The 14,048-nt window shown below is 40.3% G+C and overlaps 1 protein-coding gene across 2 annotated transcripts; it reads right to left on the bottom strand.

Moving 5' to 3' along the window:
• Positions 1-751: 751 nt before the first annotated feature.
• On the bottom strand, positions 752-5,965 carry LOC141769535 (leucine-rich repeat transmembrane neuronal protein 4-like). Of its 2 annotated transcripts, none has more exons than XM_074638722.1 (2): positions 5,618-5,965; positions 752-5,252 (listed from the first exon to the last, which is right to left on the bottom strand). In XM_074638722.1, exons 1-2 carry the CDS (start codon positions 5,619-5,621, stop codon positions 3,646-3,648), a joined length of 1,611 nt encoding a protein of 536 aa, XP_074494823.1. In that variant the 5' UTR covers positions 5,622-5,965; the 3' UTR covers positions 752-3,645. The 2 variants fall into 2 exon arrangements, with proteins under 2 accessions (XP_074494823.1, XP_074494824.1); XM_074638723.1 differs by having other exon boundaries at positions 752-5,324.
• Positions 5,966-14,048: the final 8,083 nt, after the last annotated feature.

A 14,048-nucleotide genomic window follows, 5' to 3' on the forward strand; every position in this document is an offset into this window, starting at 1 on the left:
AGGCTTTCTGTGTGTCATTTGTACGCCGCTTTTTGCGCGTCATTTGTATGCTACGCAACAAAACTGTGGTAACGTCCACAGTTAGATTGAGGCAACAAAACCGCTTAGTTAGGTTTTTAAAAAACATCATGGTTGGGTTTAAAATAAGTACGTAAACTAAGAAAAATACATATGAAAACAACATAACATCAGTGCGGAAAACATGTCACATACATCACTAAAAAAACGTGACAAACTTCACTAACGTAACTAACAAAACAAAACACCGTTCTCCTGGTTAAATGTCCTGTCTTTTTTGGAGCCATCCACATTCCCTCCCACCTGCCATAAGCGGTCTTTCTCACTTTTTTTTTTTCTACGTCGCCAGCTCTGAGCATAGCATATTTATGCTGATGCGTTTACATTGCAGTCAGTGCAGACTACATGGCGTACAAATGACAAGCCAAAAACATGCTGAATGCCTTGCGTATTTTCGTATCGTAGTTCATGAAATAATCACGTAATTTAATCTATTTGATTCGTGTACATGGACACCAGTCCCTCTTTTTTTTCATGACGCTCAGCAGGACTTCCAACAATGGATTTTTTGTGCGTTTTCCTACGAATGTCTAGCAACACCTGACGCACGTGTCAATTTCCACTCCAGTCTTTTCAAAATAAAACGACTTAGTTGGGCCTATTAAAAGATCGCAGTTTGGGTTTAAATAACACCGGAAGTGCTGTCACTTAAGTGACACTTACGTGACACTTACGTGACACTTACGTGACAAATAAATCAACTTTGACTTGTGGTTTCACACGCGACAGGAACACCGGTCTCCTGGGCGAAAGAGCAGTCCAGTCCAGTGTTTTTTGACCCACCTATCCAGCCCGACCTCCTTCCTACGTGGCGTTCACCGCTCTCTATACTTTCGGGTTCACAATTACGTGGATTACATACGAATTGATTTCATGCTGACCATCATGAAAAAAATTTGAAATTCCTCTATGTACACGGATCAATACATTCAATTTCTTGACTACTTCACAAACTACTGTGCGACTGGGCTGTTCATTCATATGCATTTTTGTTTTAGTTGAGTCTCACACAAGGAAGAAAAAAACACCTTTTTGATAGCTCTTGCATGCTCGCACCAGCACTGCCTAATCCTGCCTGGTTTAACACATACGTCCCCTGATGCAGGTTCATTTTCTCTCCTCACAGTGAGCAAGCTGGGAAAAAAACGAGTAACGAGGCAGGGAGGAAAGGAAATAAGGGACAGGAAGAAGACAGACCAAAGTGGGTGATATCTTCTTAATAGCAGAACTGCCTTGACCCGTAACACCCACTGTCCCTCAGCAGCCTGCCTCTATTCTCCCATTTCCTTTCACAGCACAAGAGCAATATTTCAGAACTGACAGAGAACACATGGTTATATAAAAGAGAGATTCTTAATCTCTTACTGGTTTCACTGGACTGGAATGTCTTTTTGTCTTGTGTACCAGCAAAGAATAGCATCACCCTCTGGGACTCCACTTGCATTAACAGCAAACCTGTTTACGAGACAATTGCTCATTTCTACATCGGCCCACCTACCCCGAGTTTGAGGTGTGCAGCCCAGATACAATCAATACTGTTGTCAATAGGATAGCCGAGAAGAGAGCCAGAAAACAAGATACGTGATGGAAAATATGTCAGCTCCAGCAAATCCAATGAATTGTATAACATCAAGAGCACAATGCATGGATTTAGTGAAGGGATTTCTCTCTCTCTCTCCGTGTGATGCACCAGTCATCGATATTCTCATCACACACACACATTTTTTTATCAACTGTCACGTGTTTCTTTTAATTATACAGTCATCATCACATAGAACGCCTAGTACCCATTTTGTTATGTCTTTTACACACAAACAAATGCATAATCATAATGATAGGAATAATCGATACAAAAGTCTTTATGAAAATCCTTACTTTTGACACATCGAGGCCTTCATTTGGACCTGACAGGTTATTTTTTTTTACAGCTTGGAAAACATCAGTCCTGAGATTAGACTTTTGTTTAGCACGTACCACAAAGAAGCGAAATTATCATCAATTAGAACTGATCATTTAAGAAGAGAGAGGAGCGTCTTAAAGTAAGGAGAATGAATTCATGCAAAATGATCTTAGGACAAGACGCTCTCTCTACGATTGTTCCCCCCACACTTTTTGTAGTAGTGCTACTAGTAGTTGCTGCACCACTATGCCAAACGCAGAGCAGTTTAACTGGACAAACTTTGGCCCGATTCCAAGACACCCTCTACACCCTCTCCCTACCGTCTCCTACTCCGTTTGCATGTGGAGGGTCCACCATATTAAGTGCCATCCCAAACCAATTAGCAGGGTGTGGAAATGGGTTATGAAACCCTCCAACAGTGAGCCTGCTTCAATGCCGACTTAACCAGCTGCCCTTATTCATAACGTGCAAAGCCATTTTGTGTTTGCCATGGAACACGCTCCAATATAAGTTCCGTGCGACGTTATCAACCTTAAGTAAATAGATTGTTTTTCAAATCAAATATACTCTTGTCTAGTCTAGAAAAAGGTAGACATGTTCATTAGATTGTAAATTGTTGTATATTTATACATATACAGTATATACAACATGTATTTATTATTTATACCCCCATCAGCAGCTATAACCCCATAATTTATTATATCTTCAACTGCGCAATACTGACTCAACAGCACAATAATTTAGTGCAATAATTCAGCTGTGCAATAATCAAGTCTACTCTGGCGTTAACACTGCATTTGTTTATACAGCACATTTAAACTAACGTTTGTATTTATTTATAGGCTACCATTCTTGCATTTTACACATTTAATGATAGATCCTGTTTTTCAGCATTATTATAATATATATATATTCGGACTAAAACATAACTCTATTTCAATCAATAAAGTATTTCTGATTCTTATATTTATTCATAGTTTCCTTGCCGGAGAGAGGGAAGTTCATCCTGAAGTGGCCACTGTATTTATACCCTGCACCTTAAAGAAGGATGCTTCATTGAGCTGTGAGCTACAAACGGAGTTCAGTCTGTCACAGTCTGAGTGGGAGGGTGTAGGGACTGGATTGGAACTGGGCCAGTATCTTATGAGAATAAGGTGCAACACTGTAACTCTTCCAACCAGTAAACCAGGAGACTATCAGATCATCTCCTCACCACATTCGCTCACACACACATCCACTCAAAGATGCACACATACGTCCTAAATGCTTTACAAGCTACGTAATAAAAATCAAAACTAGCAAGTAAAAAGTGGCTTTGTTGGTTCTATGGCCTCATAGTTTGACTAAGAATAAGGTCAGTCTCTCTGCAGGGCCGACTTCTACTGTAGCAGAGGCCCAGGCGTTACGTTAGATCGTACACAGCTAACCTGGCTGACCCCGCCACTGTTCTCCCGTCAGTCAGGGTGGTAATTAGATCCAAATATATCTCTCCGTTCCAGTCTTCTTCTTCTGTGCACATAATGATATTGTACTATGCCCCCAAGTATTTCCTTCAGTGCTGCAGAATCTATCATCTCGCATTAGAGATAAAAGCACTTAATCTTGTGGAAAAAACCCATTTACCTCTGCTTCGCACTTTTTAGTCTCGCAAAGGTGGAGCTGGCAGCTCAGACCTCGCACTCGATGGAGCCTGATATGGTGCACGTGCACGGCCTCGTCTCGTTCACCAACGTGTCCATCGTGTCCGAGTTCGAGTGGTAGCTCAGGTAGTACTCTTGCAGCTGGGAGTTAAGGTCCTGCTCCTGCTTGCGGGCCTTTTTCCTGCGCTTGTGGTTGACTGAGTGCTGCTGCAGCTGCCTCATGGTGTTGGGGTAGCGCCTCCACGAGACATAAATAACCAGGAGGATCAATGCCACTGACAGGAACAGGGCTACGCTGCCTGCAATGATTTTATGGAAAGCCATATGTTCAAACTGTAGCTCTGGGATGAATGATGCAGGGGGCTCAGGGGAGATGGGTGAGCTCACGTTTGTGGACTCTGTTGTCTTTCTGTCTGTCCCACTTGGACGGACAGGTGAAGAGGTTAACCTCTGTACGGGCGACTCGGTACCAGGGTCTGTTGTAAGGTCAAAGTGAGCTGTGATGTTCACAACTTGGGTGGAAGTCAGAGCAACAAGAACGGTGGTTGAGAAAACATTTGACGCGTCCGCACACGTCGAGTGATTCTTCACCACATCCACGACTCGCTCGCCCTGCACGGATTTGGGACTGCTGCATATCATGCTGATGTCTTTGGAGTCTTTGAAGTTTCGGAGCCACCCCATGAGAGGGCAGATACTGGGGCTGCAGTCCCAGGCGTTACCGGCCAGGCTGACGGTGGTCAGCGAGGTCCACGCCGCCACGGCTTCCACAGGCACGCCGCTGAGCTTGTTGGACTCGAGGTTGAGCGTTTGTAAGTTCGGCATGCACTGGAAAACCGCCGGGTCCAAGATTTGGATCTCGTTCCCCGACACGTCCAACTTCTGTAGCTTGTGCCAGGTCCACGGCACGCCTTGACTGATGGAGCGTATGCGGTTCCATTGCAAATAAAGCGCCTGGAGGTTGGTGAGGCGCGGGAAAATGAAGAAATTAATCCTGGAAAACTGATTGTGCTCTAAGTGGAGTTCTTTCAACTTGTACAGCCCTAAGAAGGTCGTGCGGGTGAGGCTCCGCAAGCGATTGTAACCCAAGTCCAAAAACTCCAAGCTGCGGCACTCCAGAAACGTACGGATGAGGATCTGCTTCAGGCCGTTAGATCGAAGGTGGAGATTCTGTAGCTTGCGCAGACCATAAAAATGCCACGGCTGCAGAGACTGCAGCTGATTGTAGGATAGGTCCAGATTCCGCAAGTTGGGTATGGCGCTGAACGTGTTGTTGTGCAGATGAGTGATTTTGTTGGAGCTGAGGATGAGTTCCTTGAGCCTGCGCACGCCATGGAAGGCTAAAGCGTCCATATCTCGGATGGCGTTGTGGTCCAAATAAAGCCAGATAAGCTGATTGAGGTGAGCGAACTGGTACGGCAACAGAACCAGCAGGCTGTTATAGCGCAGAGACAGACCCTGGCATCCCGCCGTGATGTTTTCTGGGATGCCTTGGAAGATGCCAGACTCGCAGTAAACAATCTTGCCTTCGCAGCGACAACTCGCGGGGCACATCCTCTCCCCCTCGCTGAGCAGCAGCAAGGCGGCTGCCTGCAGAAGAAGACATGATAACCTCCTGTCCAACATCACAGAACCTGTTGGGGGTAGAGTGGGGGGGGGCACAGGCAATCAAAGGCATGGCTCGCTTTATAGAGAAATTGTGTTTGCTCAAATAGGAAAAAAAAGGTGAGTCATTCATTCTTCAAACAGGAGATCATGGAGTGAGGAGCAGCTTGAGGTTTGATGTCTGAGACACCCAGACCTGCTTCATGAAGAATTAATAAGAGTCTGGTGGTAGCTACTTTTATGGTGAATATTCACACACAAGTGGAGGAGATAAATAAAGACTCTTTGGATGCAATAAATTCAGTTTAGGAACTATTAAATCTGAAAAATCAACTGATCATAGGTGCAGCCTTGGCTATACTAGGAGAGAGAGAGAAACTGTGTGAAGACTTACCCATCGCTACTGAGGGAAGGAGTAATCCTGGGAAATAAGGAGCACATTAAACTGCTCCTCGGGTGAGAAAATCGCAGCTCATGCAGCCTCAGAGTCGATCCACACACCGAGCATCACTTAATATCTTCAATTAGAGGAGGAAAATCAAATACATGCAAGTTTTTTTCCGCAGCGGTTTCGAGCCCCCCCTCCCCTGATCTCATCTGATCCGGACGCCCTCACACTTCTCGGGTCCTAGTTGGAGTCGTTGGAGCTATAGTTCAGCCTGCTGTGTGCGCAATAACCCATTTGAGCGCCAATAGACTGTTACCTCCACTCCATGCAGTCTCTCTCTCTCTCTCCCTCTCTCTCTCTCTCTCTGTCTCTTTCTCTCCTCTCAGAGGCGTGGGCGTCCTTAAGCACACACATAAGCCTATAATAAATATACTATATATTGTATGCCAACCATGTCTATTCAGCTTTTATTTAATTCATTTTTTTTCTTCCATATGTTTTTGTCGCGTTTTAGGTAAAAAAATAATGAATAAAATATGAATGCTGTAATGTAGGTTAAGCTATATTTACCTTGTTCTGTGGGGGGGGATCCATGAATTTATAAAAAAAATACATCAAAAAATTATGGTTTGAAATGTGGTGTATATTTTTACAGTAGCTCTTTGATTTAATTCTTTAATTCTTATTTTATTTTTTTCAATTTATCCAAAGCTTGCTGAAATGTGGGGTGCCATGAGGATCCACATCATAAAGATGTAATACTGCTGCATGATAAGGACCTAATATTTCAAAATAGAAATAAATAAATAAAAATAAAAACTAAAATAATTTAAATTAATTAAATAAAAATTGTGTATATTGTATATTGGTAGAAATATTTTTTTATTCTTATTTTATTCTAACGTTTTTATCTATTCTTTTGTTATTATACTGTTTACTTGCACCAACAAAACCAAAGCAAATTCCTAGTGTATACCTCTTACACCTGGCAATAAACACGATTCTGATTCTAAGTCTGATTCTGAAAAGGATTGCATGATCCAAATTCCCTTCATTCATACTTTCATTGATTAAAAAAAAAAACATGACAGGAAATAACAGGAAGTTGCAGGATTTTTTTGGCCTCCCATCAGATGCTTGTTAAAAAATTTTTTTTTTAAAATCACAATAATGACAAGTGTGATGTTGACGCTCAGCATCCGTCCACACCCGCAGGCAGCAGAGGGAAGTGTAAGTAGATAAACAGATAACACATCCTGGTGTCTGGGGATGCCAGGCAACAGTGGGATTGTTGCTATTCAAATGAATGGTCCTTACTGTACTAAAGTGGACAGTCAGCAGACAGCACGGGGGAGGAGGAAAACATGCTTCATGTAGGAGGAGGTGGGGAAATCTGCAATTCTGTGGTTATTTCATACAATTTCTTCACACTTTTTTCATGCTGCTTTGCACAGACGTTCATCACATTGGACACAACAGTGTGGAAAACACCATTCTTGACTGCACGGCCTTGGAGAGTCTGAGATGTACTGTGTGGTAACAGCAACCCCTTGTGCACGCAAAAAGAAATGTTTTAAGATACATGAATCTCCAGGACTTCAGCATAGATAAGAGAGAAATCGGCACCCAGATCACTTGTGTGTTGAAAGAAAACGAGCTAATGAATTCATATCTGGCTGGGAGTGTGATAAAATATTCTTGGTCAAACAGGATTTCCTCTGATGCCTGTGGATTGGGTTTAAAAAGAAATGTATTTATGAAATCTGCTCCATGAACGCCACAGCAGGGGGGTGAAGATGGGTGAAAATCTGAGCCATTCTGTTAAGATAATACCTCCCAGACTCATAGTATCCCATTTCTCAACAGAATCGGCTCTTCAAAGGCTGCGCTGCCTCACATGTCACTCAAGAAATATGCACCTGAAGAAGTGTGGGAAAAATAAAACGTGCTGCTCGGTGACAATGATGCTGCAAAGTGAGGCTGCTTTTAGGCAGGAGAACACTGTGAGAGATGATGTGCTGCACTGACTTACGGGCTGGATCTTATCTTGTGCATGAAAATGTAGAAAATGACTACGTGTGCACACCAGCCACATCTTGAAATGTGATAATGTAATCGTCCTCAGATAGGTGACAACTATCTTCTACTTGTCAATTACAGCAGTAGTGGATAACACGTCACATTCACACTTTGATATGTTGCATAACTAACCTGTTTCAAACCCCTTAAATGATGTTGCAACACAGTCTCACGGCAGTTCGTGAAATAGTTACGAAATTAAATCTATTTGATTCGTGTACATGGACACGAATTTGCCTTTTTTTTCTCGTAATGCTCAGCAGGACTTTCAACAACGTATTTTTTGTTTTCCTATGAATGTCCAGCAACATGTGATGCATGTGTCAATTTCCGCCCCAGTCTTTTCAAAATAAAACTACTTAGTTAGGTTTAGAAATAGATCGACTTGGTTAGGCTTACGCAACAAAATGACTTAGTTTGGTTTAGGAAAAGATCACAGTTTGGGTTTAAATTACTTACTTAAGTACAGAGTTTATGTGACAAATAAATCAACTTTGACTTGTGGTTTCACACACAACAAGAACACCGGTCTCCTGGGCAAAAATCCTGTGTTTTTTGACCCACCCATCCAACCAGACCTCCTCCCTAGGTGGCGTTCGCCGCTCTGTGTACTTCCTGGTTCAAAATGATGTACATATGAATTGATTTCGTGCTGACCATCACATAAAAAAAGAGAAATTTGTTTCTATGTACATGAATCAATGCATTCAATATCTTGACTATTTCACAAACTGCTGTGCGACTGGGCTGGATGTTAATGTAGACCTTTATACAGTTACAGTTTTGAATGCATGTGCATATAAATGCTGTACATATGCACTACACACACTGTACTGTATATGCAGATTCTTGTCACTGCTATCAATGTAATATACAGACAGATGGATATATGTACTTATTATAGATAGATATAGATAGATTTATTCATCCGCTCAGTCATCTTTCACCAACCTTTTACCCTTCTCACTGAGATGCATTTTCCAACAGTTATTTGTCAGACCAAAAGGTGTCAGCCCATGTCACCCATCTGCAAACAGCAGATTATCACCCGCTATAAAATGGCCTTTCAGGATATTTGACGTACCTAATCTGGAAGCTAATCTCTTGATAAAAGTCAGTGGCTGGCCTTTGTCTTGAGATGGGTGGATCACGTTACAGTTATCCACAAAAACCTTTTCCCAGTGAATATCTCATGGTGCACGTATCTCAGTAAATCAGTGCAACTTGTGAGCTTGACGGTAAATCTGCCATTCCATGACTGTCGTTGCCACGAGTACAGAGCAGGAAAACAAGAGATTGAGGGTCTGTTGCAGCTTGTGGCTCATTTCTTTCTGGTAATTGACAACTGTTTTGACTGTTTTCTTTTAAATGTCTTTTTCTTTTATGTTTTACCACTACAAGACAAGTTGCACTGAATTGAACTGAGTGCCTAAGAACCCAGACTGATAGTGTGTGGAGGGTGTTCAGAACAGCCCGTCGCTCATGCAAACACTCGACGACTCTCAGTCACTCAAACTCAGGTGCTTCATTAACATTTTATTTGCACATAAACAAGGTGGGAAAAGCCATAAAACATTCTGACTACAATCATCAAATGAAAGAGTGTTACAGAAAAATAAACATCCAGGTGCCAGTTATTTAGTTAAAGGTGCTCTATACCATATTCAGAGCATTAATATAGCAGCAAACAACTACTTGCTATGTAAAGATATAAAGGAGTAATACCTGAAGAATACCTGAAGAGAGAATGAAGTCGCTCTTCCTCTGTGTGTGTTGTTTACCAGACCGTTCGCACGAAAAGGTGTAAAATGCCACGATAATGCGCAAGGTGTTTAGTGTGCAATAAGTACTGTATGCCTTTCTTGATTTCGGCGTGTCATCTGTACACCATGTATCCTGTACTGACTGAAATGTTAACGCATCTGCGTATAAATGCTACAGTAGGAGTTAGTGATGTAGTATAAAAAGTGAGAAAGACCACAGTTGTGCTATGTGGTTTCCGTAGGCTACATGTATTACTTAGTTTACTTACTTATTTTAAGCCCAACCATGACGATTTCCTTTAATCTAACTAAGTGGCTTTTTTGCCTGAACCTAAGTTTGTGGTTTTCTTGCCTAAACCTAAACTGCGGACATTTGCGTGGAATGGCTGACAGTATTTTCTGATTTATGGAGCGATAAGAGATATCCAAAATTGCCTCAGTAAAAACCTTTTGACTCTAACTTGTCAACAAAATGAAACCAGAATTTTTAACTTGGCTTTACCCAATGTCCACATTTCTGTTTTGGAAATGTATGAAAATTAGCACAACTTTGATAAGATAATGCCTCATTTACATATTTAAACATACATTTTCAGAAAACTTGTAATACAAAAAATAATTGTCTTAATGTAAGTCAACTGGGAAAGCTCCATGGTGATATTTATTAATTATTTTTTTAACCCTATTCTCCTGTACTGTCTCGCCTTAATTGGTTCTAAATAAATAATCATGTAAATGTGTTACCTGCTGCAGCATTAACTTGTCTTTTAGTTTTCCCCTATTGGAGAAGAACCATTATAGGTACAACAACTCTGGACACTAGTCTCATGTGTAAAGTGCTATGCCATCATGATGCATTATGTATAAAGAATTATACAAATGAAAAATAAGATAAACAGAGTTGCAAAAGAAGCACCTCTACATTTGTGATGCAGGAAAATGCTACCAAGTGGTTGTTTGACGCAGGATTTAAATGCAGAAGCCCATTATCATCATCTCTATAATGCATCAACGGCTGATCCTCGCAGGCTTCCTTGCAGAAGTGTGTTTTCTTATGCATGAGAGCGATATTTGAAAAGGTACACTGCCTAAGAAAGGTCTGTTGAATGTTGCTGGAGAAAAGACTCTGAAGAGCGCTGGTTTAATATAGCGTTTTAATGGTGTTATCAGCCACCTTTCCTCATTATATTCCTGACTATTGTAGCACTGCTGCTGCTGGTGTTTCAGCAAGTGGATTGGTCTAAAGAGATGAGATGCTTATCGCACATATTAAGAAAATAGTTCTTTGAAATAAAACAGAATATGAATCCAGTTCATGTGAACAACTTCTCAATCATCAGAAAACTGAATCCTCTCTCAGCGCTCTAAGAATCACCCAGCTGAGGCACAACTTTAAGAACTTTTGAGGAAATCACTTCATACCTCAAGTGTTCAAGGTTTTTTATTTGTCATTTGTCAATTCCAGCAAAGCAGTCGTTGGCAATGAAAATCTTTGGTCTCCAGATCCTTCAACAATGCTCAAAATATGTTTATATAACAGATGAAATCACACAAGTAAAAGCAAAATGATAATCTAAGGCATGAAATAGTGCAGTTAAACTATAGGCATTAAATATAAACACAAGTAAATATAAAATAGTAATGTAAATGTGTTACTTTGTTGAAGACAATATTTCAGATGGGAAAACTGATTGTAAACAGGATGTAGGATGTACATGCATGATGAGAAGTAATATATGTACACAGAGGTGTAAACAGGAATGTATGCAATAATGAGAAGTACTAAATACATATATATAAATATATATTGCAAAGTCAATATACAGCCCTTGGTGTATCAAAAGAGAAAAATAAGTAAGTGTAGGCAGTATTTTTCTTTTTTTTCCACACCTCATTTGAGTCACGCAGCAGGGGATAAAGCGCCAGATGCTTTGGGACGAGCCCTCTGTCTCAGAAATATTTACCTGCTGCTTGGATATTTTCTATGTGTAATTTGCTGGGTAATTAAAGTTACAGATTTAGGAGTCAGGGTCAGGGTAAATAGTGCTTCAACATCTCTCTTTGTCCTAATTATTTTTTACTATTTCTACATTTCTACACTCTGTTTCTGTGGGATTCATTATGCTGCAAAAAAGCAGGTCCTTCCCTTGCTCTATTATTCAGGGCTCAGTCAGTCACAGACAGTCATTAAACTTTCATAGAAAGCAATTTGGTTGCTGAGTTATTTGCAAAGTGAGGTGAGTGCATTTGGTGGCACTACACCTTTGTTGTTTATGGCTCGGGTTTCCATGCTTTTCGTGTCAAAAGGGCGCCATTCTGGTCTCTTGAGGGGTTCATTTTTTCCTTGATGACGCCTGTGGAAACATAAAGAAGTACAGTCAATCATCAAGGAGTCAGCGGGTCACCAAATGTAGAACACAAGCAGTCAAATTCCAGCCTGTAAGTCAGATAAAAAGCAAGAAAACCTTTACATTTGCAGAGTTGAAAAATAAGTTAAAGTTGTGATATTCCTTCTAATGTTCAGCGCTGACTATAAATATACCGTGAAACTTAATTATTGATCCGTGCATTTCTGCATTGCTCGCATATACCACCCAAAAAAGCCAGATGAAATGTGAAAGTGGGTCATGTCAGATTGATGCACAGGATATTGGACAGGATGATTGCACAACAACGACGTGCTGTGATTTTTAAGAGTGGGATTACCACAACAGATAACTGTTTCCCCCCATTAGAATCAATGGCTGTTCATTTTTCATATGGATTTGACAATGTACAGACCAAAATGACCAGTGCTTTGACTTGTGAATAAAGAGAAATGAGACACATGCATGATGGACAGATCAGAATTTTACAGTATATTCTTACAAATTATAACCAACTGGGTTTCAATCATAAATGTACCACAGATATGTGCATTTTTATGTTAAAGGTAATTGTTATAGTCCAAATAGTCTAGGTGGTGTATATGGTCCAATTTAATGTTACCAACAATGGGGTAAGTTTTTATTTATTTTATTTAGTCTTAATCATTTCTGTGTGAGATACATTTCTATGTCTTGAAGTCCTCTAGTGTGGGTACGCTTTTTTTGTGTGTGAAGTGGGGACCTATTGGATGAGTTCATAAAATGCACCCTCCCTCCCTGAACTGTATTAAGTGGTGGACATATCTTCACATCCTTATTCATACCCTTAATAAAAACTTTTTCGCTTTTGGCATAGAGATATCCAGATTTGGGTTCAAACTGGAATGTTTTTAACTGGTTTGATGACTGTAAGTAATATAATGTAATATTCATTATGTCAATGTTGAAAAGCATAACTCTGACACAGCTGCAACCGCTTCAGGGGTACCTCAGGGCGCCTCTCTCGGGCCATTGAACTTTCTAATCTACCCTCTTATGATCCCTCAAAATAATACACTTTTTGTTGATGACACAATTCTCATAATTTCACGCCACAATTTAAAATGACATTATTAGTGTATGTCTAAAGCATCGGAGAAGAAAACTTTAGTTTTGGGAAATATGCCCAATAGTTTAAAATGAATAAGTTCACTCTTAATATAAAAAAAAAATCTAAATTAATGTCATTCAAAGGTCAGAGTTGAGATTATGGTGCTTAAATGCAATTATATCACCCGATTCAAGTTACATAGATGTGGGTCAGTACGGGCCTGCTAACCCTACAACGTTGTAAAAGTTGAAGAAACTTGAAAAAACTTGAAAGCAACACGTAAAACTGAATGAAACATTATGTTTTGAACACAAACAAAACAGCTTCTTTAGATTTAGGCAACAAAACAGATTATATAACGATGAACTTACAATTGAGAGGGTTGATTGATGGAAGTTTCACCCACTAAGGCTTACTAAAAAGCAAGTATAGCAATGATATGTCTCAGAATATCTTGACAAAATTCTCGCCAAAAATATATATAACAGTTTTTTTTTTTATTCAGATTCCTGCAAAACTTTGGCATTACTTTGACAGTAATATCTTGACAAGACATATGCCTACTTGTCGTAAATCCTAACATAGATAAGAAATACCAGGTAAAATCCACATTATTGTCCATTTGAAAAAATCTGTTGCTCCAAACATGCCGCTATGTTTAGTTTTAGTCTACTCAATGTATTTTGTATTTGTTAAAGTTCTTTTCTCTTAATCTTGTGTACCACATTAAGTCACATGAGTCTAACAAAGATTGAATGAATGAATAAAACTTAGTTTGGAAGCATCATCAGACCACATCTATGCGAGTACACTAAAGGATATGCTCCAGTCAAACCTGTGCACATAGTGTATTGGGTAATTTGTATGTATGTATGTATTTGCCATTCTCCCAGTCACCTTGATGTGTGTGTGTGTGTGTGTGTGTGTGTGTGTGTGTGTGTGTGTGCGTGGGTGCGTGCGTGTGTGCGTGCGTGTGTGTGCGAGAGATAGTGTTTGTGTGTGTACAGTAGGTTCATGCCCCGTCCTTCAACTCCAGTTAGCTAATTGATCGAACAATGGAAATTAAATCAGGGACTGCCGCCGAGGTGCTAGATGCATCAGTTTTATTTTTGTTACCACCGATTTCTTCGTCACAAACT

Source organism: Sebastes fasciatus, chromosome 6 (assembly GCF_043250625.1).
Source record: "Sebastes fasciatus isolate fSebFas1 chromosome 6, fSebFas1.pri, whole genome shotgun sequence".
Taxonomy (NCBI): domain Eukaryota; kingdom Metazoa; phylum Chordata; class Actinopteri; order Perciformes; family Sebastidae; genus Sebastes; species Sebastes fasciatus.